The sequence below is a fragment of the Antechinus flavipes genome, chromosome 3 (assembly GCF_016432865.1).
Source record: "Antechinus flavipes isolate AdamAnt ecotype Samford, QLD, Australia chromosome 3, AdamAnt_v2, whole genome shotgun sequence".
In the NCBI taxonomy this organism is placed as follows: domain Eukaryota; kingdom Metazoa; phylum Chordata; class Mammalia; order Dasyuromorphia; family Dasyuridae; genus Antechinus; species Antechinus flavipes.
In genome coordinates this window covers 626,854,730-626,881,739 of record NC_067400.1, presented here as the reverse complement: position 1 = coordinate 626,881,739, position 27,010 = coordinate 626,854,730, and the positions used below count along the sequence as shown (strand labels likewise).

Below are 27,010 nucleotides of genomic sequence, written 5' to 3'. Positions count from 1 at the left end.
TTATATCCTGCTTTCTAGACCCCCCCCTAAGTTGGGGTGATAAAACATACCATTGCTTTCTAGAGCCCCCATAGGAGGGTGATTAGTGAAGTGATTAGAAGGGACTCCAGAGGATGGTGGGAAAAATGGAGTCCGTTTATTTCAAGAACTTTCAGCTATGTATCCAATTCACACCTCCTGATTCTTAAACTTAAGTTCTGTACCCTGGAACAACCACTGGCCACAAAGGTTGAGGTGGACAGTTATTCCACCATATCTAAATCCTTATGATTGAATCCTGGGCACTATGGGGGCTATATTTAGACTCCTTAATTTCTTTCTTCCTCTGTGGTTAGGATGAATTGACTATGTCAGTAATAAAAATCATATATCAATAGGTAATCAATTTTTTTAAAAAGCCTTTGAAAACATATGCTACCCATTAAAAACACTAGAAATCATTAGAATCAATAGAATATTATTAAAATCCTAAGAACTATCTCTCTACAACCAAGAGCAAGACAATGAATGAACCCTTACCAATAAGATTAGGAGCGAAGCAAGGGTGTTCACTATCACAATACATCAGGTCTGTAGCCCAAAGACTTACAAGGGCAGGGAAAGAGACTTATTTGTACAAAAACACTGGTAGTGGCTCTTTTTGTGGTGGCAAAGAATTGGAGATCTGGGGGAGAGCCAACGAGTGGAGGATGGATGAACAAGTCGCCGTACGTGTCGGTGATTAAATACTATTGTACTATATGACAAGCCGGGCGGTGTGAGGAAAATCCGGGAAGATAAAACCCCGGCAAACAGAGAGCGAAACCGGAGAAATGTCCATATAAAAGCGCTCCTGGGAGGGTGATCTCTGGTGAAGGGCTTGGCAGCTCGCATCCTGGCAGCCATCCAAGACCGTGCTCAAGGACCCAGGAGCTCCGGCGCCCTCACCCCTGCGAAGGCAGCTTGAAAAAACTTTCCTTGTTGTTGTTGTATTTGTTTTCTTTGGCAAGGTGGCTAAGATGGAACTACGTTTTGCGTGACTTCACATTTATAAGCCTCATCCATGACTTGTCTTTTCCAGGGGCGGGAGGGACGGAATTTGGAATTCAACTTTTTAAAAATTGACTGTTAAAACTTTTTTCACTAATTGTTATTTGGCTCCTCCCCCAATAGTAGTCACGCCCCTTCCCCAAAAGGCAACCCAGCCCTCCGCCCCTCCCCATCATTCACTCCAAAGCCAAAAAGCCCACACTAAGGAAGAGGGGGGGTCGCTGTCAAGCTTCTTCCTCAACTCTACTTATCACACCAATCCCAACAGTCCATCCTTCCCCACTTAACTGGGGCTGCTTCCTCGGACCTGACCACGTGGGTGTGGGCGGCACCACAGCAATACGTAGCCCCTCCCCCGGGCTGATGAAATACGCATGCGCCCAGGCCTCCTACGAGTCTCAATTTTCTTACAGCTCACTCAACGCTTTTCCCCCTCCCCTTATTTTCCCATTTTCTCAGGTGAAGGGGATTGCGGATTCTCCTCAAAGTTCCCGATTGGACACAATGATTACCAGAGGCAAAGGCCATCCAGAGGAAAGGGCTGTTAGGCTTAACTCTTTGCCAGCACTTGGGCGGGGGCGCAAAACGGAAGTTCATTGCGTCGCAAATATCCTTTAGCCTATCAGAGAGCACCCTAGCTTCCCACCAATCAGAAAGGTTATGCTATACTCCCGCCAATCAGAGGGTAAACCTATCGGAGGGCACACTACATTTCCGTCAATCAGAAAATATTTTACATCTTACCAATCAGAGGTCACGCTAGCCTCCTCCAATCAGAGGACAAGCTGTCGGCCGCCAATCAGAGGGTTTACTTCCTCTGCTCTCCGAAGTGTGCCTGTGCGTAGGTCAGAGATGGAGGGCTGAGGTGGGCGGTGTCCATCGGTTGTGACTCTGAAGGCCATTGGAGGCTTATCAAGCTAAAGGCTCAGAGGCGGGGCGGGGCTCCAGAGCCCGGAAGACGCTCCCCAGAAGTTTAGACCAGAGCCTGGGCTGTGGGAGCCAGTATCCCTTTTACTGCCCCCGGAGGTCGCAGCTTGGTCCCTGCGGCCGCGCTCTGGGGACCCCTCCTGGACCCCGCGGTGAGTACTCCCTGAGCCCAGGAGCGCGCTCCCCTCCGGCCTGGCTCGGGGTCCAGCTTTTTGCCCAAGCTCCCCGCGGGCGCCAAGCCCTGCCTTCGCCCCGGGTCACTCAGCCTGACCTTCTGCCCCGGCCCGGAGCTTCCGTGTGGGTGGAGCTTTAATGCACGAGCCGGGGAGGGGGAGGGACGAATTGGTTTCCTCCTGCGGGGGTCGTAAACGCCTTCCTGCCTGTTAGGTCTCCCTGGGAGCGTGGGAGAGGGCCGGAGAAGCGGCAGGGGCTGGAGGACTCCTTGGAGACCTCATCCTCTGAAAACTCGTAGCCCAGGAATCCCCTGCCGGGGCAGTGACAGGACGGACGTGGTTCTCTCTCTTCCCCTCCCCCCACTCATCCTTGTCCCTGCTAGGCTCAGCCTGGAGAGGACCCGGAGCCGACCCCAACAGGGGGCCTGAAGGCATGGCCCCAGGAGCCCGTAGACTCCCCTGGCAGGTGAGTGGGCAACCGCGGCTTGGCCGAGTGAGCCTCCCTCCTCACTCCCCTAATTATCCTTTCTTTAAATAAATGTGGGTGTGGCTTAACTATTCGGCCCCGCCCCCTCCGGGGTTTGAGGAACGTTCCCTTAGAGCTTGGTCATCTGTTGCAGTGACCCTCCTCCCCCACTGGCTGGCCCCTGTTTTCCCTCATTACACCAGACCTTCTACACACACACACACACATTATCTTACACAGAAATCCTTCCTTTTCTCTCCTGCATTCCTTGCACACACACACTTCATTCTTTAGTCTCTTGCCCAGAAATCCTTTCTTTCCTCTTTGCATTCCTTGCCCACGTGCACACACGCACATCCCTCTTCCATGCCCTCTGTGCTTCCTTTTTTTCAGAGATTTCCCTTGTAACAGTTGAGAGTCGAGCACTTCCCACAAGGCTCCTGTTTGGAGAGTACAGAGCCCCGACATCACCCAACTGGTTTTCTTTGCAAAGTTGTCGTCAGTGCGTGTTGTCAGATCAGGATCCCCTGGCCCATTGACCCAGTTCCCCCACAGTTCCCAGGTCTCTCAGAATCCCTCCCATTTGCCATTTCTTAGGACAAGTCAGTAAGCAGTTAGAAAGTGGCTGCTCTGCACCAGGCACTATTCAGACCTCGTGTGGATATGAAGGAAGGGAAAATTGGTCCCTGCCATTAAGGAGCTCACAGTCCCGGGTGGGAGCCCGCATGTGAGCAGCCGTGTCCATAAAAGCCACAGTGTCGGAGGCAGGGGCTCAGGATTCAGCATCTCAGGAGCAGGAAAAGCCTTTTTTCAGAAGGAGGCATTTGAACTGAGACTGGAAGGGAACCAGGAGGTGGAAAGGAAGAGAAAGCTATTGGAAAGACAGAGATGTAGGGAAGGGAGGGTCTTAACCAAGTGTCTCTGGGGCAGAGATTAGGACCTGAGAATGCCGATGTAGCGGGCACTAGTTATGTGGCACCTTTGGTGTACGAGGAGCAAGACCAGTAATCCTGTCCTCGATGCAGTTACAAGAATCCCCAGGGGCTTGCCAGCCCCAGTCAGAACCGGCAGCTCAGGGTGTGGCCAGGGCAGGGGCTTTGAGTTTGAGAAGCAGGGGACGGATAGGACATCTGGATGCAGGCCAGCTCACCAGCAGACTCGCTGTGGACTCAGGTGGAGGTGAGGAGGGCTGTAGTGTCAGAAAACGGCTTTATAGAGAAAGGCTGCACACTAAAATGAGGAAGCCTTGGCAATAGGCTGGATAAGGGGCTAAGAGAGAGCAGGTGGGGGTGCCGCCTGTCGTGAAGTCCGGGGACTGGGAAGTGGTGGTGCTCCTTACAGTCATAGGGAAGGAAGGGAGGCAAGGGACCCGCTAGGGGACAAGATGCTGAGTTCTATTCGCTGGAGTTTTAAGATAGCTGCTAGACGTCCAGTTTGAGATGAGGGAGGAAGTCGTGATCAGCAGCGACTCACTTTTTAAAGTGAAAGAAGAACCAGAATGTTCAGATGAGGCTGTGGATGGTCAGAACATTTATTCAATTTTGACATTATTCAATTTACAAAGAAAGACAGTCCCTTACCTCATGGAATTTAAAGGCTCAGGAGGGAAGCGGGCAATAAAAAGCCCCCTGGGACTTAAGGTGGAGAGACACCAGATGCTGGGACATGGCAGAGTCCGTCTGGAGAAGTCTGAGCTCAGCACTGTCCCTAATTGCAGGTTTTCATTTAACTCATTACAATCTCACATACTCTATACAGTCCAGATTGTTATTATTCTCTTTTATAAATCTTCTGCATGTTTTCATGTAGATAAGACTTTATTCTAGACTTTTAGGAAGTTAAATTGTTTCTTTTTCTTCTCTTTTTGGTGATCAAAGGTAATGTCTTTAGCCCCACAGTACATGGTATCAACAGCTTTCTATCCATTCTTCATATAATTTTAACATTATTCTAGAATTCTGATGAGGAAGAAATTTCACATCACCTCTTTTTCTCTTCTACAGATTCTCATACCTCACTGATAATATACCTGCTTGATTCCAAAAGGAGAAACATTTTCTGATAAGCTGTTTGTCAGCTTTATTCCAGATGCTAATATTAAGTGCTTTTCTTATCCCATTTGGTTTTTTAATAACTCCATTTTAAGCATTGAAAAGATTTTTGTGTAAGAAACTAAAGAATGAGATGTGTGTGTCTGTGCATGTGTGTGTGGGCAGAAAGGAATAAGATAATAATATAAGAAATAAGAGTTAACCTTTACAAAATCCCTTCTCTGGGCCTCAGTCTTCTCCTGTGCATTAATAAGGGCTGGACCAGATGAATTCAAAATCTCTTTCAGCTCTAAGTCTTGTGAATTTTGATGATTAGGAGTCACTGACGTTCAGGGATGTGGTTGTGGACTTCACCCAGGAGGAATGGAACCTCTTGGACCGTTCTCAGAAACAGCTCTACAAGAAAGTCATGCTGGAAAACTCCCAGAATCTGCTCTCTGTGGGTAAGCACAACTGTCCTGGTAATTCCCTAGCGTGCAGGGTTTGAGCATTTATTACTTGTTAAAAAGGCAGAAGTGGTGGTCTCTCAGCAACATCCTCCTGCTGGCTGGTTTTCCTGACAATAGGACTTTGCATTTGCTCCTAAAGCAGAAATAAGGATTTCAACAAAGCATAAATCAGATATGTTAAAGGAGAAATCAAAATGATGAAAGTGAAAAGTCAGTGTTCTCCGCATGATTGAGAATTGTTCCTACATAATAGAACCTAAAGCTATTGTTTTCCTATTTTGGATAGCTTCACATTTTCAAAACTAAGAAGGTTTATAGAATTTGAGACTTGGAACTAATTTCAGAGGCTAGCTAGTTTAGCCCTCTCTTAGAGGTGAATTTTATCTGCTAAATTTCTGAAAACTGCTTATGCAGATTTTCTTTGAAGATGGGCAGTGAAGGCAATCCTTTATCCAACAAGACAAATCCTTCCTCTTTGGAATAAGACTAGTTTTTCAAATGTTCTTGTTAACAACTGCAAATTTGAACCCATTAATTCTAGTCCTGCCAAGTTTAATTTTGTTCTTTCATTTTCCCCAAAAATTTTAACACAGAGGGTGGGAAAGGAATCAGGTTTTATATAGCTCTAATACATTCTGGGCACTGTTTTTATGTTTTTTAGAAATAACATCTCATCTGATCCTGATGATAATGGGTTTGATGCTGGTATTATCCTTATCTTATAGTTGAGGAAACTAAGGCAAATGGGTTAAGTGACTTATGCAGTGGTTGACAACTACTAAGTGTCTAAGGCCAGAGCCAGAGCTCTCAGCACTGAACTACTAGCTGGCTCTTAATTTCTAGAAAAGGAAGCCATGAAATGTGACCATCTTTCTAGGAAGGGGGCAACGTTCAGAATTTTCTAGTTCGAAATTGGCTGCATAATCTGTCTGCACCCATGCTCCCAACAATAAATGCCATGTCAGCCATTCTTGAGGAACCCTAGGGAACTCATCTGTTGTCCTTGCATGCATGTCCCCTTTCCCTAAAGAGAAATAAAGTAGACGGTTCTCTTCATCCTCATCCCTTTTCCACTGCTCACTCCAAGGAATTCCAGTTCTCAGAGAAGATTTGATCTCCCATTTTGAGGAAAGGGAAGCATCATGGATCCTGCATCATCTAGGACCAAGGAACTCATGTCCAGGTGAGTGAGATGAAAGCAGGTATAGGAGGGCTGATATCACAGATCTGTGTTATAGAGAAGGGAATGCTAGGCTCAGGGACAGAAGACCTGACTTGGAATTCCTTTTTAGACGCCTTTGAGCAATATGATCCTGGGAAAGTCACTGAATTCTGAACAGCAGTTTTTTCCATCTGTGAAATTAGGATATCATGGCTTTTTACTTCCCTTCTATGATTCTGTAATAAATCCAAGTAAAGGGGTATGTTTGGCAAGTAGTAAGACCACTCCTTTTGTAGGAGATAGAACAAAATAGGAAAAGAAGGAGAACCCATAGGTTCTATTTTGGCAAATGAAATAGAACGCCAAGTTATCAGCCTAGAAAGAATAGAAGGGAATAAGTCAAATAGGAGGATTGGAGAAGGCTGAAAAGATTTAGAAAAGATGTAATGAGTAGAATAGTGAATCAGGAAAATGTAGAAGGATTACCTTGCCATAATGAGAATCCAATTCAGTTTATGTAACTTAAATTTGTAGTGGACCCAGCCAAGTTGGTTTCATGATTTCCTCCTCTCCATTCAATAATATTTGAGAAGAATACAGCCTTACTTGGGAGTAATTATCTGTGCTCACCCTTACTTAAGTAATCAATATGTATCCCTTTCTTGATCTTTACGACCCAGTCATTGTCTCAGTTTTCAGAAAAACTTTAGCTGTATTTATTGAGTTAATCATCATCCTCAGGTTAGGGAGTTGGGAGGTTGAGACTCCTAGGCAGCCATGGCAGGAAACTTTCCAGGAACCTGGAAACTTTTGTGATGTCCATACTTGCTCTCATCAGGTCCAGTCAGGGTTGAACCAGAAAAAGTAACTCCTTGTAAGTAGTATGATGGAGGGAGACAAAAATAGGGCTGAATGCATTGGAAGCAGAATGTGAATACCTGCCTTATATAAGAAATAACCCTTGAAACAAAAGATTCACTCACCATTAAAAATGAAGGCATTTCATTTTGTATTACAGTTTGGAACTTTGTCTACATGCTTACTTATTTGAATATTCTTCAACCCAGTGATAATCAGTAGTAGACCTATCAACTAAAGGAATTAATTAAAGATAAATTAAATTTTTAAAAAACCAGACACAAACCAAAATTTTAGGTGCTATTTTTTTTGTTGTCTCAAAGAACTGAAAACAGAGATGATCACCATATATTGGGAAATATCTAAACAAATGTTTCAGTGGTCTAAGAATAAACTGGAAAGTTCTTTTGCTTCAAGAAGGGATAAGACAGTTTCAGAGAAACCTGGGAAGATACGAATTAACCGAATCAACAGAATGGGTAAAATACTTTATATTGTAGCAATTCCAATCCATGCAAAGTTGAAACATGACTTCAGAACAGTTGGTGCAAAATTTGTTGTTCTTAGGACCTCTGTCAGCAAAAACAGGTGAATCTTTTTTTTGTGAATCTTTTGAAGTCATTTAAACTTCCACTTATAGTATTCTTATTTATGTATTTAATTCCTACATTAATCTGTTATATTTCAAAGCCCCAAATCAGCATTTTCATTGCAACATATTATAAAATAGAAAATTTTATTCTGCTTGTATTATGAAATAAAAAGAAATGATAATATACCAAGTATAACATACATTCTTTTTTAAAAAAATATATCAAGAATTCCAACTTATTACCTCTAAGACTTATATTTAATTTTTTTAACAGAGTTTGTGGATTATGAATGGTAATTTTCATCATATAAGTTATAACTTGGAAGATATTAAATATAATGTAATAAGAAAATAATTTAAGAATTGAACTTTTTGAACAAAGGTTTGCAGTATTTGGTTCAAGAGCTACCAAACTCAGGATTCAATCTGGTTCTGCGTCTGTTTAAATATTACAACAACAAAACACAAAAAGAATAATATTTTAAGTAGCACCTGCAATGTGCTGGACATTGGTGCTTTATAGTCATCATCTTGTTCGTTCCTTAAATGCTGGATGTAGATGGTGTTGTTATCCCCATTCTGCAGTGAAGTAAACAAAGGCAAGAGGAGGCGCCGTGATTTGCCTAGAGTCACAGCATTAAAAAATATATGAAGCCAGGTTTCAAAATTGGGTCATCCTGCCTGCTACACCTAGCTCTCTATTTTATTGTTTTGTAGCCAAAACACAGTAAAAATGGATGAGGTGAGAAATGTAGATATTTATAACCTGTCTTGCTGAGGGATAGAAAGTCATTTTTTTTCTTTTCATCCCACAAACAAATCATCAAAATAAATCACTGATTAGGAGATAAAAGATTTATTTTTGTTTCCTGATTACAAGTATTATATTAAGTGATAAATGCTTTTTTTTTTTTTTTTTGCTTTTTTAAAAAAATAATGCTTTTATATAAAAAAACTTGATTTTTTATTTTTTTTTTTTGGCTGAGACAATTGAGGTTAAGTGACTTGCCTAGGGTCACATAGCCAGGAAGTATTAAAGTATCAGAGGTCAAATTCTAGTTTCCCTAAAACAACATTTTTAAGGACAGAAATCTTCAGACATAACTTTTTTTCTTTCTACTACTGGCATACTGTTTACACCCTCATAGAAACTCCAAGCTAGTGTAAAGGTCAGTTTGACCAAAAGTCACTAATTAAAAGGAAAGGATTGTCCTGTTTTATACCATTAGTTCTGTGGTAAAGACACCTGGTATTTAAGACCTAAAACTAGCTTTAAGTGACGTTTTCTTTAAACTGTCTTTATAATTAATCATTTTTGTCTGATCATGACCATTTGGAATCACTGAATAAGGAAACCTATTGTATTTTAAACATGTACATGCTTATTATCCCAGAGGAAAAATATATTGTAACAAAATTGGATAATTATTTACTACTTAAAGTGCCATTTAAGAAATTTTTAGCTCTGATCTCTTAGACCATAATCATAAATACCTAGTATGTTTGTGAACTACTAAATGGGAAGTGCTACTGGAGGAGGAGGATGGTCTAAAGATATAGAATGAGAGAAGTATTAAGTGTCTGAGGCCAGATTTGAACTCGGGTCCTCCTGACTTTAGGGCTGGTGCTCTATCCACTGCCCCACCTAGCTAGTCTGACATCATATTTTACACATGACAAATGCATGAATTTTTTAACATGTGTTCATTATAAAAACTTAGTTTTTCTTTTCTTTTTATTGAAGTAACAAATATTCAAAGAGAAATATTTTTAAATTAAGAAATAATAACTGTCCTTAAAAAAAAATCATGGGCCATAACAAAATCTTATGTTTCTGATGAATTTTTTAAAAACTAATTTTGACCATTCTGATGTGCTCTCAGACATGACAATTGAAAAATAAGATTAAAAAGTCTCACCAGAGAAAATATATTATGCTGCAAGATATGGGTGATAATGAAATAAGAGCAAGTTTTAGCATAAGTATATTAAATGACATAATACCTATGGAATTGAACAGAATATAAAGAAAGTTGAATATAACAATAAAAATTAATACAAGACAAACAAAAAAGGTAAACCTGTTTCTCAGCTTCAGATGAAATTTGCAAAGAATGACCAAGTTATAATGCAGAAAAACTGGTCCGTATTGAAAAACAGAAAGTTTACTGGAATAAGGTAAAATAAAAAGAATAATCAATAAAAGAAAGTGAAATGTAGGAAATGTTAAATTTGAAAATTAAGGTAAACCTAGAGACAAAGTTCTCAGCATGATAAATTGTGTCAGTGGCTTCTCAGTAATCAAAAAGACCTGAGGTAGCATTTACTAGCTTTCTTTAGTTTTAGAAAGTACATCACCAACAAAAAAAGAATATGGTATAGTGTGATTGTTGATAGTTCTGTCATCATCAAGGGGATTAGAACATTATGATTGAATTTCCTGAGGAAAATGGGCTAGTAACTTCATCGGACTACTGACTCTCTCGATAAGGAATGCTGATTGCTTTTTGGAATCCATTTGCATCACATAATCTTTGCTAGTGGATCATAACAGATTCCCTGGTACCTAGAAGGTTTGGTAAAGAGATGTCACCCTTAATGGTACAAGGACACTTTAGGGCAAATATGTCATTTAAAGCTAGCTTTAGAACTTAAATACCAGATGTCTTCACCAAAGAGCTAATTGTATAGAAGATGACAATCCTTTTCTTTTAATTAGTGACTTTTGGTCAGACTGACCTTTAAACTTGCTTGGAGAAAGCTGAATTCTTAAACTTAACTAATGTTAATTTCTTAATTATGTTTAGAAAGGGGGCTTTAACCAAATACAGAATTAATTGCAATATTAAATCAGTACAATATAGAATCTACTACAAAATGCTAGGAAAAGTGCATGCTCAATCTCAGGATTTGAGTTGTAGTGTTATCTACAGGCATGTTGGTCACGTGACTTGGCTTTTCTGAGCTCATGGCTTAAGTTGGAAAGTGTAATGGGAATCCCAGGGTCACAGGTTTTTCCTGAGGATCCAATGTTACTTGTTTGTGAAATTAAATTATCCTATTGATACAAGCTAATGATATTTTCAGTTGATTGATTTTGCCTGTCGACTTTCAAAACTCTTCTTTTTACTAGGGGAAAAGAAAGTTAATTTACTTCCAGTTTCTTCCAATGGGAGGAAGAGAATTCATTTGCATATATGTATATCTGTAAATATGTTTGTTTCTTTCCTTCAGATGAGACCAAGTTTGAAGTGAATGAGACTACTGCAAGGCTGAGCATTTCTATGAAAGAATCTCAACCACAAAGATGCATGAATGGTAGTTCTTGTGACTCAGATACCAAGATAGAGAAAAATCAAAATAATTATTGTAAATTTGGTAAAAATGGAAAGAGTTTCAGACATTGTTCAGTACTAATTTGGTGTAAGAAAATGGCCTTAGGGAATGAGTGTTTTCAGTATACTAAAACTAGGGAATGTTTTAAAAAAATTGGGCTTATTCGGTCTTCTGAGAAACCTCCTGAAAAACGAATATTTCAACAGGAAATGGTATCTAGCTTGAGTTCAGATCTTATTAGACATCGGAAAAGTTACACTGGAGAAATGGCTTCTGTAGAGAATAAAGATAGAAAAGCCTTCAACCAGAACTCAAAGCTCACTGACCATCATAAAATTCACACTGCAGGAAAGTCTTATGCATGTAGTCAATGTGGAAAGACTTTCACAAATAGGTCCAGTCTTGATATACATCAGAGAATCCATACTGGAAAGAAATCTTACAGATGTAATCATTGTGGAAAGACTTTCACACAGAACTCCCGTCTTTTGAAACATCAGAGAATTCACAATGGAGAGAAACCTTATGAATGTGACCAATGCGGAAAAGCTTTCACACAGAACTACAGTCTTGCTCGACATCAGAGAATCCACACTGGAGAGAAACCCTATGAATGTAATCAATGTGGAAAGACTTTCAGAACAAGATCCAGTCTTCATGTGCATCAACGAATTCACACTGGAGAAAAGCCATATGAATGTAATCAATGTGGAAAGACTTTCAGAACAAGATCCAGTCTTCACGTGCATCAAAGAATTCACACTGGAGAAAAACCATATGAATGTAACCAATGTGGAAAGACTTTCAAAAGAAGATCCAGTCTTCTTGAACATCAGAGAATTCACACTGGAAAGAAACCTTATGGCTGTAAACAATGTGGAAACACTTTCCGAACAAAATCAATTCTTGTTGAACATCAGAGAATTCACACTGGAGAGAAACCTTATGAATGTAAACAATGTCAAAAAGCTTTCATCTCCAGCTCTTGTCTTGCAAAACATCAGAAAATCCATGCTGCTGAGAAATCATGTGAATATAATCAGTATGGAAAGGCTTTGAGATGCAGTTTTGAACTTCCTCAAAATCAGAAAATCCTCCATGGAGAGAAACTTCACAAGTGTCGTGAATGTGGTAAAGTTTTTCGTGAACACGCTTCTCTTATTGCTCATCAGAGAACCCACACTGGTGAAAAGACTTACAAATGTAATCAGTGTGGAAAGACTTTCACACAGACCTCCAAACTAGCTGTCCATCTGAGAATCCACACTGGAGAGAAACCTTATGAATGTATTCAGTGTGGAAAGGCTTTCCCATATAGGGCCAATCTTGCTAGCCATCTGAGAATCCACACTGGAGAGAAACCTTATGAATGTAATCAGTGTGGAAAGGCTTTTACAGAGAACTCCAATCTTGTTGCACATCAGAGAATCCACACTGGAGAGAAACCTTATGAATGTAAGCAATGTGGAAAGGCTTTCCGAATAAGATCCATTCTTGTTGACCATCAAAGAATTCACACTGGAGAAAAACCTTATGAATGTAATCAATGTGGAAAAGCTTTCAGATCCAGCTCCTGTCTTGGTAAACATCAAAAAATGCATACTTGAGAGAAACCTTATCTGATCAGTGTGATAAAGCCTTCAAGTAACAGTCATTTCTTATTTCCCATCAGAGAATTACTATTAAATATGAATTCTGTCACTGACATGAAGAAAGACATTCAAATGAGTACAGAGATTGTAGACAATTTATTCAGGGTAGATGGACACAATGGGGGAAAACCTTCAGAGATCATCTCTTTACATGACAGGATTCAGAGTAGGGAGAAACTTTACATATTTGCTCAAGGGAATCAGTTTTTTCTCTGGAACAAGGAGATCCCTAAATTTGAAGTTGTACTGGAAAGAAGGCTTATCAAAGCAATGTCTTTAGTCAATGTCCACGCCTTTACATAGTGCTCATACTTGAATACATATTGGAGAAATCATGTTGGAGATAAAACATGGATCTAAGTAATGAGGTAAGGCCTCTTGCAGTATAAACTTTATTAGACATTCTAAATTATGTAATTTTTCTTTTAAAATCCTAATATTTATTCTCAATAATATTCTGTAGCTTCCATATGCCATAATTTCTCACAGTTCCTAGTCAATTTATTATTTTGTAATGTTTTCTGATTCAGTTTTCTTGGGGTCTCTGGGAGCAGCCTTCCTTTCAGTTCAGTTATCGCCACAAGAGTCGCCAGGGGTTAAAATCCAAATTTTTTATTGTCTCTTTCAAATTCTTCTTGTCCACAAATCTGATATGCTATGTTTTCCACTTTGCTATATTTTTCTTATATTTCCTTTTATGACTAGGTTATATAACCATTTCAATCTTATCTTGGTAAATGGTATAAATATTGGTCTACATTTAACTTCTGCCAGATTGCTTTCCGGTTTTCCTAGCAGTTTTTACCAAATTTTAAGTTTTTATATCAAAATCTTAGATTTGGGGGTTTATCAAAACATTTGCTATTTGACATTTACTATGGTTTATTATGCCTGAGGCAGGTAGGTGGCAGTGAATACAACACTGGGCTTGGAATCAGGAGTACTCATCTTCCCAAGTTCAAAACTAGCGTCAGGTACTTATTAGTTGTGTCACCTTGGACACATCACTTAACTCTGTCTCAGTTCCTTCTTGCTAAATTGAGAAGAAAAGATACTCTAATATCTTTGCCAAAAAAACCTCAAGAGGAGGCCATGGAGAATGAAGTACAACTGAAACGACCAAACAGTAATAAAATGCATAATTACTCTTTTATTTCTTAGGCAATAGCAGATAGTTTTAATAATTATTATCTTATAATTTGAGTTCTGATACTGCTAGACCTTCTTTCCTTACATTTTTCCCCTTTAACTCCCTTGATATTTTTGACCTTTTATTCTTCAAAATGTTCCATTTCTTTTTCTAAAATAGATTTAATCAGATACTGTTTCTTCTATTAACCTGAACAGTTTATATTTTTGTAAATACTTTTCCATTTTACTTAGATTAAATTTATTGGCATATAATTGGACAACATAACTCCTATTAATTGTTTTAATCTCATCTTCATTAGTGATATATTCACTCTTCCATTTTTAATATTAATGATTTGGTTTTCTTTTTTAAAAAATATTAGCCAGTAGTTTATTTTATTGTGTTTCTTTCCTCCATAAAACCAGCTGCTAACATTATTTCTGCCTACAATTCAATACCTTTTTCTTTATAAATTTGAATATTATTTGAGTCATATTTGTTTAGTATTGATATTTCTTCATTTTCTGTGGTACCTTTTAACATAATGAAGTTTCTCTGCTTATCTCTTTTAATCTATTCAATTTTGCCTAAGGTCCCAGCTACTTCTGCTTTTTTTTTTTTTTTTAATGTAGAAACTGTTAATTCTTATATTACTTTTGACTATAACTCACAATATTCGAATTATTTTTTTCTAGTTGCTTGCAGTATTTTCTCCTTGATCTGGAAGCTTTTTAATTTAACTAAACAAAATGTTCCTGTGAGTTTTATTTTTTGTAATCTCTTTCAGGAGGTGATTTTTCCAGTTTCTAGTTTACTCTCTAGTTCTAAAACTTAAGGGCAAGTATAATGTCTAGACTCTGTTTTTGATCATAACTTTCAGGTTGTCCAACAATTCTTATATTATCTATCTTTGATCTGTTTTCCAAGTGTTCTTCCTAAGAAATATTTTATATTCTTTTCTACTTTTTCATTCTTTTGATTTTATTTTAGTATTTCTTGATGTCTTATGAAGTCATTAGCTTCTCTTTACCTAATTCTAATTTTAAGTAGTTGTTTTTAGTGAGTTTTTTAGCCTCTTTTTCCAATTGTTTATAATTTTCTTGTGTTATTTTCTCATTTTTTCCCATACCTCTCTTATCTGATTTTTAAGGGTTTTTAAAAACTCAACAATTCTTTTTTTTTTTTTTTTTGAGGAAGGAGGCCAATAAACCATGTAACAACATGAATTGCTAGCTACTGTATGAAATATTATTTTTCTATCAGCTAATGAAATGTAGTTTTGTATTCTTTTTTACCATTGGCACTCAGGCTGGGTTCCCACAGAAACTCTGGAATGATTCAAACAAGTTGTGAACCAGTTCCTTTGAAAATCCAAATAAAAGAACAATAATTTTAGTGGAATATGAGCTAAACATCAGAAAGCAGAATTAGTACTGCAATGAAAGGCCCATATAAGGTCTGTTTTTATAGAACATTTGTGGATGGTCCATGATGTTTTCCAAGTGAGTTGTAATTCAAATGCCAAAAGCTCATGGTTTTCAAAGCACCTACCATCTTCATTCAAGAATGCAAACATTTCTAATATCAATCTGATGATTACAGTTTGATGACTGCATTCGATCCTCACAACATCCTTGTGGTTTGGGGTGCTAATGTTATCCCCATTTTGCAATGAAGGAAACTCGGGCAAACAGATTATATGCCCGGGCCACCCTACTACTAAGTGTCTGGATTTGAACTCAAGTCTTTCCAGCTCCAGGTCCAAGGCTCTCATTACTGAATAACTAGTTGGCTCTAATTTCCAGGTAATTGAAGTTATAGAATATACTCATCATATGTAAAAGAAAAACACAAAGACGTAATTTTCTAATTTCCAATTGGCTGCATGATCTTCCTTATCCCCAGGTTGTCTTTGAAGAGTCCTTGGGATCCATTGGTCCTTGCTTGCATGTCCCCTCTCCCTAAAAAGGAATAAGTTGTACATTTCTCTATATACTCATCCATTCTTTATTCCGTTTCCTATGTCCAGGAATTACAATTCACAGAGAAGATTTGATCTCTAGTTTTGAGGAGCCCAGAATTCTGAAGCCAAAAGGTCCAAGGAGCTTCTGTCTAGGTGAGTGAGAAGGGGCCAGTGAATTAATGTGATTATGACAGGAAGGATTTATGTGCAGTGGAGCAGGAAGTGTTAGAATTGGGGGCAAAATAACCTGAGTTGGAATTCTTTTTTTAGACACTTTGTTGATGTGATCTTGATTGTTACTAAACCTCAGTCTTCCTGCTTCTGAAATGAGGGAGGTTGGCCTCCAAGACCTTTCACTTCTCTTCCTATGATAAATCTACAATCTCATGAGAAGTCATTGTTTAAAACTTAGGAGTGTGAACCTTTTTTAAATTTTCTTTCCCCCACCCCTTTTAAAAAATTTATTATCACCAGTTACCTATAAAAACAGTGTATCATTTTTGTTTGTTTGATTATATGTGTACATTTGTTAGGATTCTTACAAGGTGCCAAGTCAGTGGAATTGGTGAGATAATGATTCTCTAATTTACATGTGTTTATTACTTACTATAATTCCACAAGATTCACACCTTTAAGAAAGCATATGTAAGAAGGAGCTCTCAGGGCCAAAGAACGGAAGCCCACTAGAAGCTCTGAGCCTCAGCCAGGATTCAGTCAAGAAGATTCACAAGCCAGAGAAGGCAGCTTTAAGCTCTCGGAACCAAGGAGAGAGATAGGCCTCTTATTAAAACTAACTGGGTCCCAGGAGAAGAGACAAGACTTTGAAGGAGACAATAAAGGATTTGGACTTTAATACCTGGCTGCATTTGGGGTGACTACTATGAACTGAAAGGAAGGCTGCTTCCAGAAGCCCCCCAAGAAACCTGCTCCCATAGAACATTAAATTTTAGAGAACAATATTACATATTTCATTTTAACATATTTCTTTACAAATCATATTGGGAGAGAAAAATAAGAACAAAAGGAAAATACTATGAGAAAAAAAATACAGAAAAAAAATGAATATAGCATATGCTGATTTACATTGGTTCCATAGTTCTCTCTCTGGATGTGGAAGGCGTTTTCCATTTAAAGTTTATTGGGATTGCCTTGGATCATTGATCCACTGAAAAGAACCAAATCTGTCATAGTTGATCATCGCACATTCTTGCTGTTGCTGTGTGTATACTGTCTCTTGGTTCTGCTCACTTCATTCAGCATCATTTTGTGTTAAGTCTTTTCAGGCTTTTCTGAAATTATCCTAATCATCATTTCTTATAGAACAACAATATTCCATTACATTAATATCCCATAACTTATTTAGTCATTCCCCAACTGATGGGTATCTACTCAATTACCAGTTTCTTGCCACTACAAAAAAGCTGCTACAAATGTTTTTGCACATGTGGGTCTTTTCCCTCTTTTATGATCTCTTTGGTATACAGATCAAGGCATGAGACTGTTGGATCAAAGGGTATGCACAGTTTTATAGTTTTTTTAACTCAATTCATTCTTTATGATTAGATTGTTTCATCTCCAATTAGTTTTTAATCTATATTTCCATAGTCCTTATTAAATATAATTTTATTGCATTATGATTTGAAAAGGATACTATTAATAGTTCTGCTTTTCTGCTTTTAAGTATAAAATGTTTATGTATTGATATATGATCAATCTTTGTAAGAGTACTATTAGCTGCTGAGAAAAAATTGTATTCCTCTCTTGTTTCCATTCATTTCTCTCCAGATATCGAACATATTTAGCTTATCTAAAATTTTATTTGCTTCCTTAACTTCTATCTTATTTATTTTTTGTTACATTTATCTAATTCTGAGAGTGAAAGATTAAAATCCCCTACTATAATAGTTCTACAGTCTATTTCCACCTATACTTCATTTAACTTTAAAAATTTAGGTGCGAACACCCAAAGAAAGAACACTGGAAAATGAATGCAAACTGTTTGCATTTTTGTTTTTCTTCCCGGGTTATTTATACCTTCTGAATCCAGTTCTTCCTGTGAAACAAGAGAACTGTTTGGTTCTGCCCCCACATATTGTATCTAGGATATACCGTGACCTATTTAACATGCATAGGACTGTTTGCCATCTGGGGGAGGGGGTGGAGGGAGGGAGGGAAAAAGTCGGAACAGAAGTGAGTGCAAGGGATAATGTTGTAAAAAAATTACCCAGGCATGGGTTCTGTCAATAAAAAGTTATAATTATTTAAAAAAAAATTTAGATGCTTTAGTATTTGGTGCATCTAGGTTCAGTATTAATAATGCTTCATTGTTTATGGTACTTTTTATCAAAATGTACTTGCCCTGCTTATCTCCTCTTAATTAAATCTATTTTAACCATAACTTTGTCTGAGATTATAATTGATAGCTTTCTTTTCATAATTTTCTTGGATTTCTTGTATTTCCTATTTTTTCCTTGATCTTTCTTACTTGATTTTTTTAATGCCTTTTTAAAGTTCTTCCAAGAATTGTTTTGGGGTTGGTCTGTTTGATTTTTGGGGAGAAAGGGAGTGTTGGATCAGTTGACATTATTCTTTGGAGTAGGAATGGCTTTTTTCCCTAAATCTTCTGAATATAAATCCAGATCTTTTTAGCTATTCATGGTGAGGATCTTTTCCCTTTATTTACTCATTTTTATTTTTAATTTGTTTTGTTTAATATTATTATTTATTATATATGCAGCTTATTATTATCAAGTTTTAATCCCAAATTGTGGGTAAAGTTGCCCTAGGCCCCACATCCTCCTTATTCTTGTTTCTGAATTCTGTCCAGGTCCTTCTCCTTTCAAGATTCCCTAAGTCTAACCTGGAGGAAGGACTGGGAAAACCTTTGTTGAGCATCTACTAAAGAAAGCATGGAGGCTGGACTTTGAATCAGCTGTGTTGCACTGGAAAAGTCACTTGACCTTTCTCAGGCTTAGATTCCGTGTCTGTAAAATAAATAATAATAGCACCTATTCTACAGGATTTTTGTGGATTGAGTGAGATAAAAGTACTTTTTAGTCTTGAAGCACTAAATAAATGTCCACTATTATTATGGGCAAAGCACCAGGCCTGGGTGCCGGGATATGAATAGAGAAGTCAAAAAAAGTAGATTTTTTTTTTTTAACCACTGTCCTCAAACCTCTGCTAGATTGTAGTGAATATTATTTTCTTTTCTTGGTGTTTCAAAACCATCTATTTTATAATATAGCGCTATATAAGTTTTATAATATGCATATTTTATAATATGTAATACATAAAATATATATATTTGATAAAATATAATACATAATCATATATAACAGAAAATGAAATATTAAAATATATGTAATATATTTACTATATATACAAATTATATAACTATATAATATATTTATAACATATATAAATATGTAATATATAGATTTTGCTAGAAATTAATATCAGGTTTAATCTGCAGTTTACAAAGAAAACATTTCACTTTTACTGAAAGTAGTTTACACGAAGGTCTTGCCATGGATTCCAGTGACTCAGGAGGAAATTTCTATCCCAGCTTCCGATTCTGCCCAGAATTAATTTTTTCTTCACCCCCACCCTGGAGAAATTCCACTTTCTACATGAAGCCTTTCCTCATCCCTCTCATCTAAGGGCATTTTTGTATTTTGTGTGTATATGACGTGGTGCAGCTCTTAGGGAGGATGCAGTCGTAATCCAAAGGTCCCCTGGCCTTGGAAAGGATATAGTTAGAGATGATATATTTCATTAATGAGCAGCAATGATGAGGTACTTAAAGTTGACACGGGAGCATAACAAAATTAGTTACCAGCCACTTGAATTAGTGACATTTCAAGCCTAAAAACACCTCCTCCCTCCATGAGCTCTGCCCAACGGCACCAGACCACTCTTCATCTTCACCTCTAAGCCATATCAGTGACGGAAGCTCCTGCTCTCTCAAACTTTTCCCTGTAAATTACTTTCTTGCTCCTGGTTCTTTGCTAACTTCTTTTGGAATTTAGTCCGCTTTAACTGGTGTTACAATTATAATAAATTTTTCCCCTTGACTTGGAGATGGATCGAAGCCTGCAAATGGTTTTGAGACATCTCTCAACACCAGTCTGGAACCCCAACTTTTTGGGGTCTTTGCCTTTTCTAAACATTGTTCTGTGCTTTCCATTTATCAAACCAGGTCAGTCTTGTCAAAGATCTCTTTTAGGGCAATACCAATTCATGTAAATGCCAATTTATTCATTGGGAAGTGAGTCAAATTTACAAGAATAAGTGTCATTTCCTCCCTAATTGCGAAATAGTAAAGGGATATGAATAAGTTGTCAGAGGATAAAATCAAAGCCATCAATAGCGATATGAAAAAATGCTCTAAATCACTCATAATTTGAGATATACACATTAAAACAACTCTTGAGGTACTGCATCATTCTCGTAAGATTGGTTAAGATGGGGAAAAGTAAAATCTTATTGTTCAGTCATTTCAGTCATTGAACTCTTCATGTCCCCATTTAAGGTCTTCTTGGCCAAAAATACTTAAGTAATTTGCTGTTTCCTTCTCCAGTTCATTTTACAGATGAAGAATTGAGGCAACCAAATTTAAAAACCTGAACATAGGCCCTTCTAATTTGAGATCCAGTGTTTTCTATACTGTTCAAACTGGCTGCCTTACTCTAATTAGAATGGCCACCAGAATTATGGAAATCATCCAAGATAGTAGAATAGAAGGAAACCATGTAGCTATACAACCTAGCCTACAACAGTCACAAGAGATATGCCCCCCCCCCCACCCCTTGCCCCCAGTGGAGGGGTCTTAACCTTTGATTGGGAGAGACAATCCCAGGAGAAAGGAAAGTCTGTGACTAACTCTCAGGCAAGGAGTGGAGGCTTGGCACAGTCATTTTGACCCCTCGATAAGAAGGCATCTGAGTCTCAGAAACCAGACATAAAATGAGCAAACCAAAAAAGAGTTTTATAACTTGGATACCCAAGACATGAACTCAGAGGAGAACTTCAAAACTCATATCAGTAAAACAACTTGCCCACAAGATCTATCAAAATTCCCAGAAGAAATTATGAAAGAAAAGTGTGCTAATAGAGCAAGTGAGCAGTTTGAAGTAGAAGAAAATTCACTAATCATTTCCTGAAAGGAACTTCAAAAAGAACAGAAACTAAAGTCAAAAAATCAGGACTTAACATTTATGATTTCAACTGGCAACTGCAAAAAATAATAATAATAATAATAGATTCAATTTAAAAAGATAAGAAAATTATATTTTACTGAAAGATAACATAGACAAATGCTATTTCAATGTCAATATTTAACAAACATGCACCAAATGGTATGCATAGTATCTTGATACTTAAAAGAAAAGCTAAATTAATTACAAGAAGAAATTGTAAAATTATAATACTGGGGAGATCCTTCAGAGCAAGACATCTAGAAAAATGAAAATGGAATTTTAAAGTAAGTTAGATATAGTAGACATTTGATAATTACTATAGGAACAGAAAATCTTACATGTGTTTCTTTACAGTGAATGGCACCTTTACAAAATTCAATCTCTATTAAATCACAAAAACATCACAAACAAATGCAGAAAAGCAATATTATTCAACACATTCTTTGTTGACCACAATGCAAAAAAATTATGTTTAATAAAGATATTTTTTAAAGGATTGAAACTCTAGATAACAATTTTAAAGAACCAATGGATCAAAGAACAAATCATAGAAATAATTGACTAAAATTTGGAGGAAAGACTATATCAAGAAATTTGGCAGTATTATTTTTAAAAGCATCTTGAAAACAAACCAATTTTAAAACATCACAATAAAAGAAATCAGCCATTAGATAATGAGTAAAAAGAAGAAAGTAAAAACCAAGTTACCAGTATCAAAAATGAAAAAAAAAAATTTCCCCAAAAATGTAGGAAAAAAGGCTATTAATAGATAAACTTTTGCTAATATCTGACAATAAAACTTACAACTTAGATGAAATAGATGAGTGTTTGCTTCCCCTCTCCAAATTCAAATATTCAGATTTCAAACAAATTGAAGAAGCCATGAAGGAAGTCCCAAAGAAAAATCTTCAAGACTAGAACGACTCACAAGATAATTCTATCAAATGAAACTTGTTATATCTGGCCATATTTATATTTTCAAAAAGCTCCAAATCACTGATGATTAGACCACTAGAAATCAAAGTCACTCTGAGGTTTCCCTTCATACCCATCAAATTGGCAAAATTGACCAAAAGAGGAAAATGACTGAAAACAGAAACACTGATTCACAGTTGGAACTATGAAGTGGTATGGCCAATTCTAGAAAGCAATTTGGTGCTGTAACCCCACACTTACTAATGTGTAGATGCCCTTTGAATCAGAGATAACCACTCGTAACTCTTCACCCCAAGTGATCGTAGAAAGAAGAAAAGGACCTAGAGTTATGATGATATAAACACTCTGTAGTGACAAATACCTAATGACTATGGAGTCTGTCAACTATGATATATGAATGCGATGGAATATTATACAAGAAATGAGGAAAGATGGCTTCAGAGAAACCTGGTTAGTTTTTTTATAAAACAACTGAGGGAAGTGAATGATATTGTAAAAATGAGTAATTATGAAACTTCATTACTCTGACCAGCATAATGAGCAACAATTTCCAGATAGATAATCAATAATAAAGAATGCTGTCTACCTCATGACAGAGAGGTAGTAGCTTAACGTGGAGAATTGCACATACACTTTTCAACACAAAGAGGTAATTTGTTTTGCTTGACTTATTTGTTACAAGTTTTCTAATGGGAAGATATGGCAGAGTTGGAAGGGGAAAAAACAGATACTTGCTAATCAAACAATAAGACACTTATTCAATGTAGAGCATTCAAGGGCATGGGAGAAGTTATGCAACATATTTCCGCAGGTTGCAAAATTTTGTTGCTATTCAATCATAGTCATGTCTGACTCTGTGACCTCAAGGATAATACGGAGTTTAATTGGCAAAGATACTGGAGAGATTTGCCATTTCATTCTCCAGTGTCCCCATGTTATAGATGAAGAACTGAGACAAATAGGAATTAAGTGAAATGAAAATCTAGAAAGACAGTTTTAGGTGAGTTTTATTATATGCCCTTCCCCTACTAAAATTTACAAACTATGTGGAATGAAGTTTTTAATATATAAAGACCTAGTAGAGAAAAAGAAAGAAAAAAAAAAACCATGTGGGAACTGGATGCTGTACATATTGTCCCAGTTAGAGCTGCTCAGCTACGAGTCATCTTGGAAATGCATGCAGGGAGCCTATATGGAAAGATGAGTTTACACTGCAGCAGATAATTGGTGGCAATTCCTTAGTCATGACCTAGTTTCATCACAAATAGCATTTTTGAGCCTATGGAGAACCTGTCGGATATTAGAAAAGTTACTAAAAACAGACTTTGGGTGAATATATGCAATAGATAATGGTCCTCATCCTTCCCTCTGCTGTCAGAGGTTTGTTTCCCTTTGCATTGTGCTCACAGACTGGATATTGCCAATTATTGTCCTTCAAAATTTCTCCAGAAAATTCAGCTGCAAAATATATGGTTCTCTTCAGACTAGAAGATATGTGACTTTTTGGTAATGATTTTAGCCTGTGATGGCCCCAAGAAAATTTTCCCTGTTGCCACAGCAGAATCAGGATGCCCCTTGAACAGTGAGCACGCAGAAAAGTGATTTTTGTTACACAGGTTCCCCTACCAGCTATCTACACCAAGTGAAAACATAAATAATAACAACCACTTTGTTGAGTCTTCTTAAGTAAAACCAAGGTCATCATGATTTCAATTTACTTTGATGGGAATGCCCAGAAAACAAAATCATAAATACACCAAAGTAACAAAATATTACAATTCTATCAAGATATAGATTAGAACAGGATGGAATGGAACTTGATTTCTTGAGGCTATACTGTATTTCAGGGTTTATAGTGTGTTCTAGATGGACTAGTACCCCTTTCATGGCTGCTCATCCACCTGGTTCTTATCTGTGGCTCTAAGAAGTGGCAGTACAGGAACAGCCCGACCCCATTTAACTGTCTCCTAGCAGTGGGCTGAATCGGGTTGAAGGTGACCAACGGGCCTCAAACCTCTCTGGGAGTTGGGAGATGTCTACACCTGTATGAGACCTTCCTCCAGTGGCCATAAAGGCAGCTGAAGCAGGTGTGAGAAATGCTCCAAGCTTGCTCAGACCCCAAGACTCCAAGACCATTCAGGCCCCTGCCAGTGATCCGGAGTTTTGTCTCGCTGCTGGACTTTGTGACTCAGCTAGTGATGCAACTCTGTCTCCCTTAAATCCAATTCATGCAGGAGTCAAGATGTCACCCCTTGGTGTCATTAGTCCTGTTCAAAAACAAAGAACCAACTACATGGCAGTCCCTGTGCTGTGCTTCACAAATAGTATCTCGTTTGAGATTTGAGACCTAAGGAATTTTATATTGAGATAGCCGTGCATTTTAAGTATGATAATCCAGAATAGGGGTTCTGAAACATTCATGCAAAGCTAATGTGTTCTTTTTTTTGGGGGGAGGGAGGGTCCCAAACCAGAGAAGTCCTCCCTCCCACCCACCCCCTAAACATTTCAAGCAGTAGACTTATAGTGAGTTATATGTTGTCACAAAGGTTTAGTTAAGTTTGAAGAGATTCACCTCTGCATGGGCTAATGCAGGGGTCCTCAAGCTTTTTAAATAGGGGGCCAGTTCAATGTCCCTCAGAGTGTTGGAGAGCCGGACTATAGTAAAAACAAAAACTTTGTTTTGTGGGCCTTTAAATAAACTCATAGCCCTGGGTGAGGGGGTTAAACCTCCTCAGCTGCTGCATCTGGCCCACGGGACATAGTTTGAGGACCCCTGGATTAATGGGTCAATTCTTCAGCTTTGAAATCTTTTGAAAACTCTCTAAGTGGGAAAGATTAAAATCTCTGTTATGGAGGAAGCTGAAGAAAATCAAATTGCATCCTCAGTGCTTTCAGCTGCTCCTTTTCTTGAATTTCCTCCTGCGACATTATCTTAATAAACAGTGTTCCCCCACATCCTCTTTTAATCTATCCTAGTCATATATACCATTCCTCAGTTTGGCTGCAGGCTTGTTTTGATCCCTCAAGTCCTCAGTGATAGCTGTAAGCCGAGATTCTTGTACCAGGACCTCATTCATCTCGCTGGTCACCCTGACATCTGAGACCACAGATTCTACTCCTTCCTGAATCTTGTCTGGATGAACTTTGGATCTCAGTTATTTTTCAGGTAGTAGAGTTAGGCAGTTAGGTGGTACAGCGGACATGGCGCTAGACCTGGTCAAGAAGACCTGAGACACTGTACGACACTCAGTGTGTGATTTAACCTGTTTCCTCACCTGTAAAGTGGAGACAAAACCATCTCCCTCCTAGCATCACCTTGAGGTGTGTTCAGGATTTAGCACAGATTGGTTAGCTAGTTAAATATTTAATCCATGCTTGTTTGCTTCCCGTTCTCCATAGGATCCAGCTGTGTGTAGAGTCCAGGAAGTATCTTCCTCCACCTTCCGGACATCCTTTATCTACCTCAGGAAAAGCTCTTGTGACAACAGAGAAAGGTGGCCCTTTGCCAGGTCAGAGATGAGAGGTTTGGAGCAGCTGTCACTCAGCTGATTGGGGGCCCCCTTGGTCAGCAATCTGCTACCGAGGGATCAGCACGGCAGGGTTTTAATAAATAATTGGCCGGAGGCTGCAGCTTCTCTGTTCCAATACTTATGCCATCATCACTGAGCATCCAAGTTGAGGGGACCTGTAGTTGAACCTAGGCTCCTGCTCCAGCCCTTATTTCTCACTGGGAAGTCTCATCTGGAAGAAGCTCCTGCCTATTCCCAGGCTTTCTTCACAGGCATTGGAGACCTCCTCAGTTCATCATGTAACATCACTTAAGGGTGTGCTGGGGAAAGAGGGAAGGCCTTGGGAACAAAAGTGTCCATCGCCATTGACTCTTAAAACAAGAAAAAGCTCATTAAAAACGTTCTTAATCTCTCTAATAACATTGGTACAACAAGTGTGATCTATCTTCACTATACCAGTATGTTCATAATCCTAAGGTTGGCCAAACAATGGAGAAATCTTTAAAAGTATCTCATAAGAACTAGGCTTGAACGGACTTTAACTTGTTATGGAACCTGAAGAACTTGGGGCTTGATTCCACACAGACTTTGCCAAGTTCTCTAAATCTTCACCATTCCAGTTCTAACACAACATGAGACTTCAGTTTTGCCTAGGTAGACTTTATTTGAAGCCTTCCAGTTTTCTCAGTGGGGAGAAGTCAAATTCTATCTTAACAACTGTACTTTAATTCCTATTAACCCAAGCACCAGCAAGTGCTAGAGATGACCTGGTTGTCGCCGTTTTAATCTCTTGCCAGAACAAAATAAGGGAATGGCTTAGAAATGGCTCCCTCCTGGTGTTTGAAAGCAATTATAGATTTTTTTTCTTTTGGCAAACACAATTGGAGTCAATGACTTGCACAGGGTAATAAATATTATATGTCTGAAGCTGAATTTGCACTCAGGTCCTCCTGATTTCAGGGCCATTGCTCTCTACACACTGTGCAATTCAGCTGCCCTGTAGCTTTAGTCATAATCCCATTTGGTACTTGATTATTCCTCTGACCTTCACTACTCAAGGCCTTCAATTTTTCTGAGCTTCTTTAATATAAAATAACAGATTTAAACTAGGTAACTATCTGCCGTCCCTACATTTATGCTCTTATCTTATTAGTTTTTAAGCTCTCTGCCCAGATGTGTATGATTCAGGAGATGCCTTGTGACTTCTTTTCACCTTTTGATCCGATTTTTCTTGAGCAGCATGAAGAATATGGAAATCTATTTAGAATTGCACATGTTTAACCTACATTGGATTGCTTGCTGTCTAGGGGAGGAGGGAGAAATTTGGAACACAAGGTTTTACAAAGATGAGTATTGAAAACTGTCTACATGTATTTGGGGAAATAAAAAGGCATTAATTTTTGTTGTTGTTGTTGTTCTTTTCGCTTGGCTTTAATCCCTATTTGGATCGTTAGTTTCTAATACACCAGCAATTCCCTCCATTCTTTTTTTCAGGGTGTCTGCTGGTTAACACCAAGGTTTTTCAGTTTCTATCAAAAGAAACCAAAGCTCTAATTTCCTTAGTTTTTCTTTAG

The 27,010-nt window shown here is 38.1% G+C and overlaps 1 protein-coding gene across 3 annotated transcripts; it reads left to right on the top strand.

The window, feature by feature from the left end:
- Positions 1 to 1,895: 1,895 nt before the first annotated feature.
- LOC127556654 (zinc finger protein 883-like) lies at positions 1,896 to 26,838 on the top strand. Of its 3 annotated transcripts, none has more exons than XM_051989930.1 (7): positions 1,896 to 2,108; positions 2,513 to 2,595; positions 4,963 to 5,089; positions 6,183 to 6,278; positions 10,942 to 13,063; positions 15,857 to 15,943; positions 25,327 to 26,838. In XM_051989930.1, the coding sequence occupies exons 2-5, from the start codon at positions 2,563 to 2,565 to the stop codon at positions 12,648 to 12,650; spliced, it is 1,965 nt and encodes a 654-aa protein (XP_051845890.1). In that variant the 5' UTR covers positions 1,896 to 2,108; positions 2,513 to 2,562; the 3' UTR covers positions 12,651 to 13,063; positions 15,857 to 15,943; positions 25,327 to 26,838. The 3 variants fall into 3 exon arrangements, with proteins under 3 accessions (XP_051845890.1, XP_051845891.1, XP_051845889.1); XM_051989931.1 differs by lacking the exon at positions 25,327 to 26,838 and adding an exon at positions 16,412 to 18,188; XM_051989929.1 differs by lacking the exon at positions 25,327 to 26,838 and having other exon boundaries at positions 15,857 to 18,188.
- Positions 26,839 to 27,010: the final 172 nt, after the last annotated feature.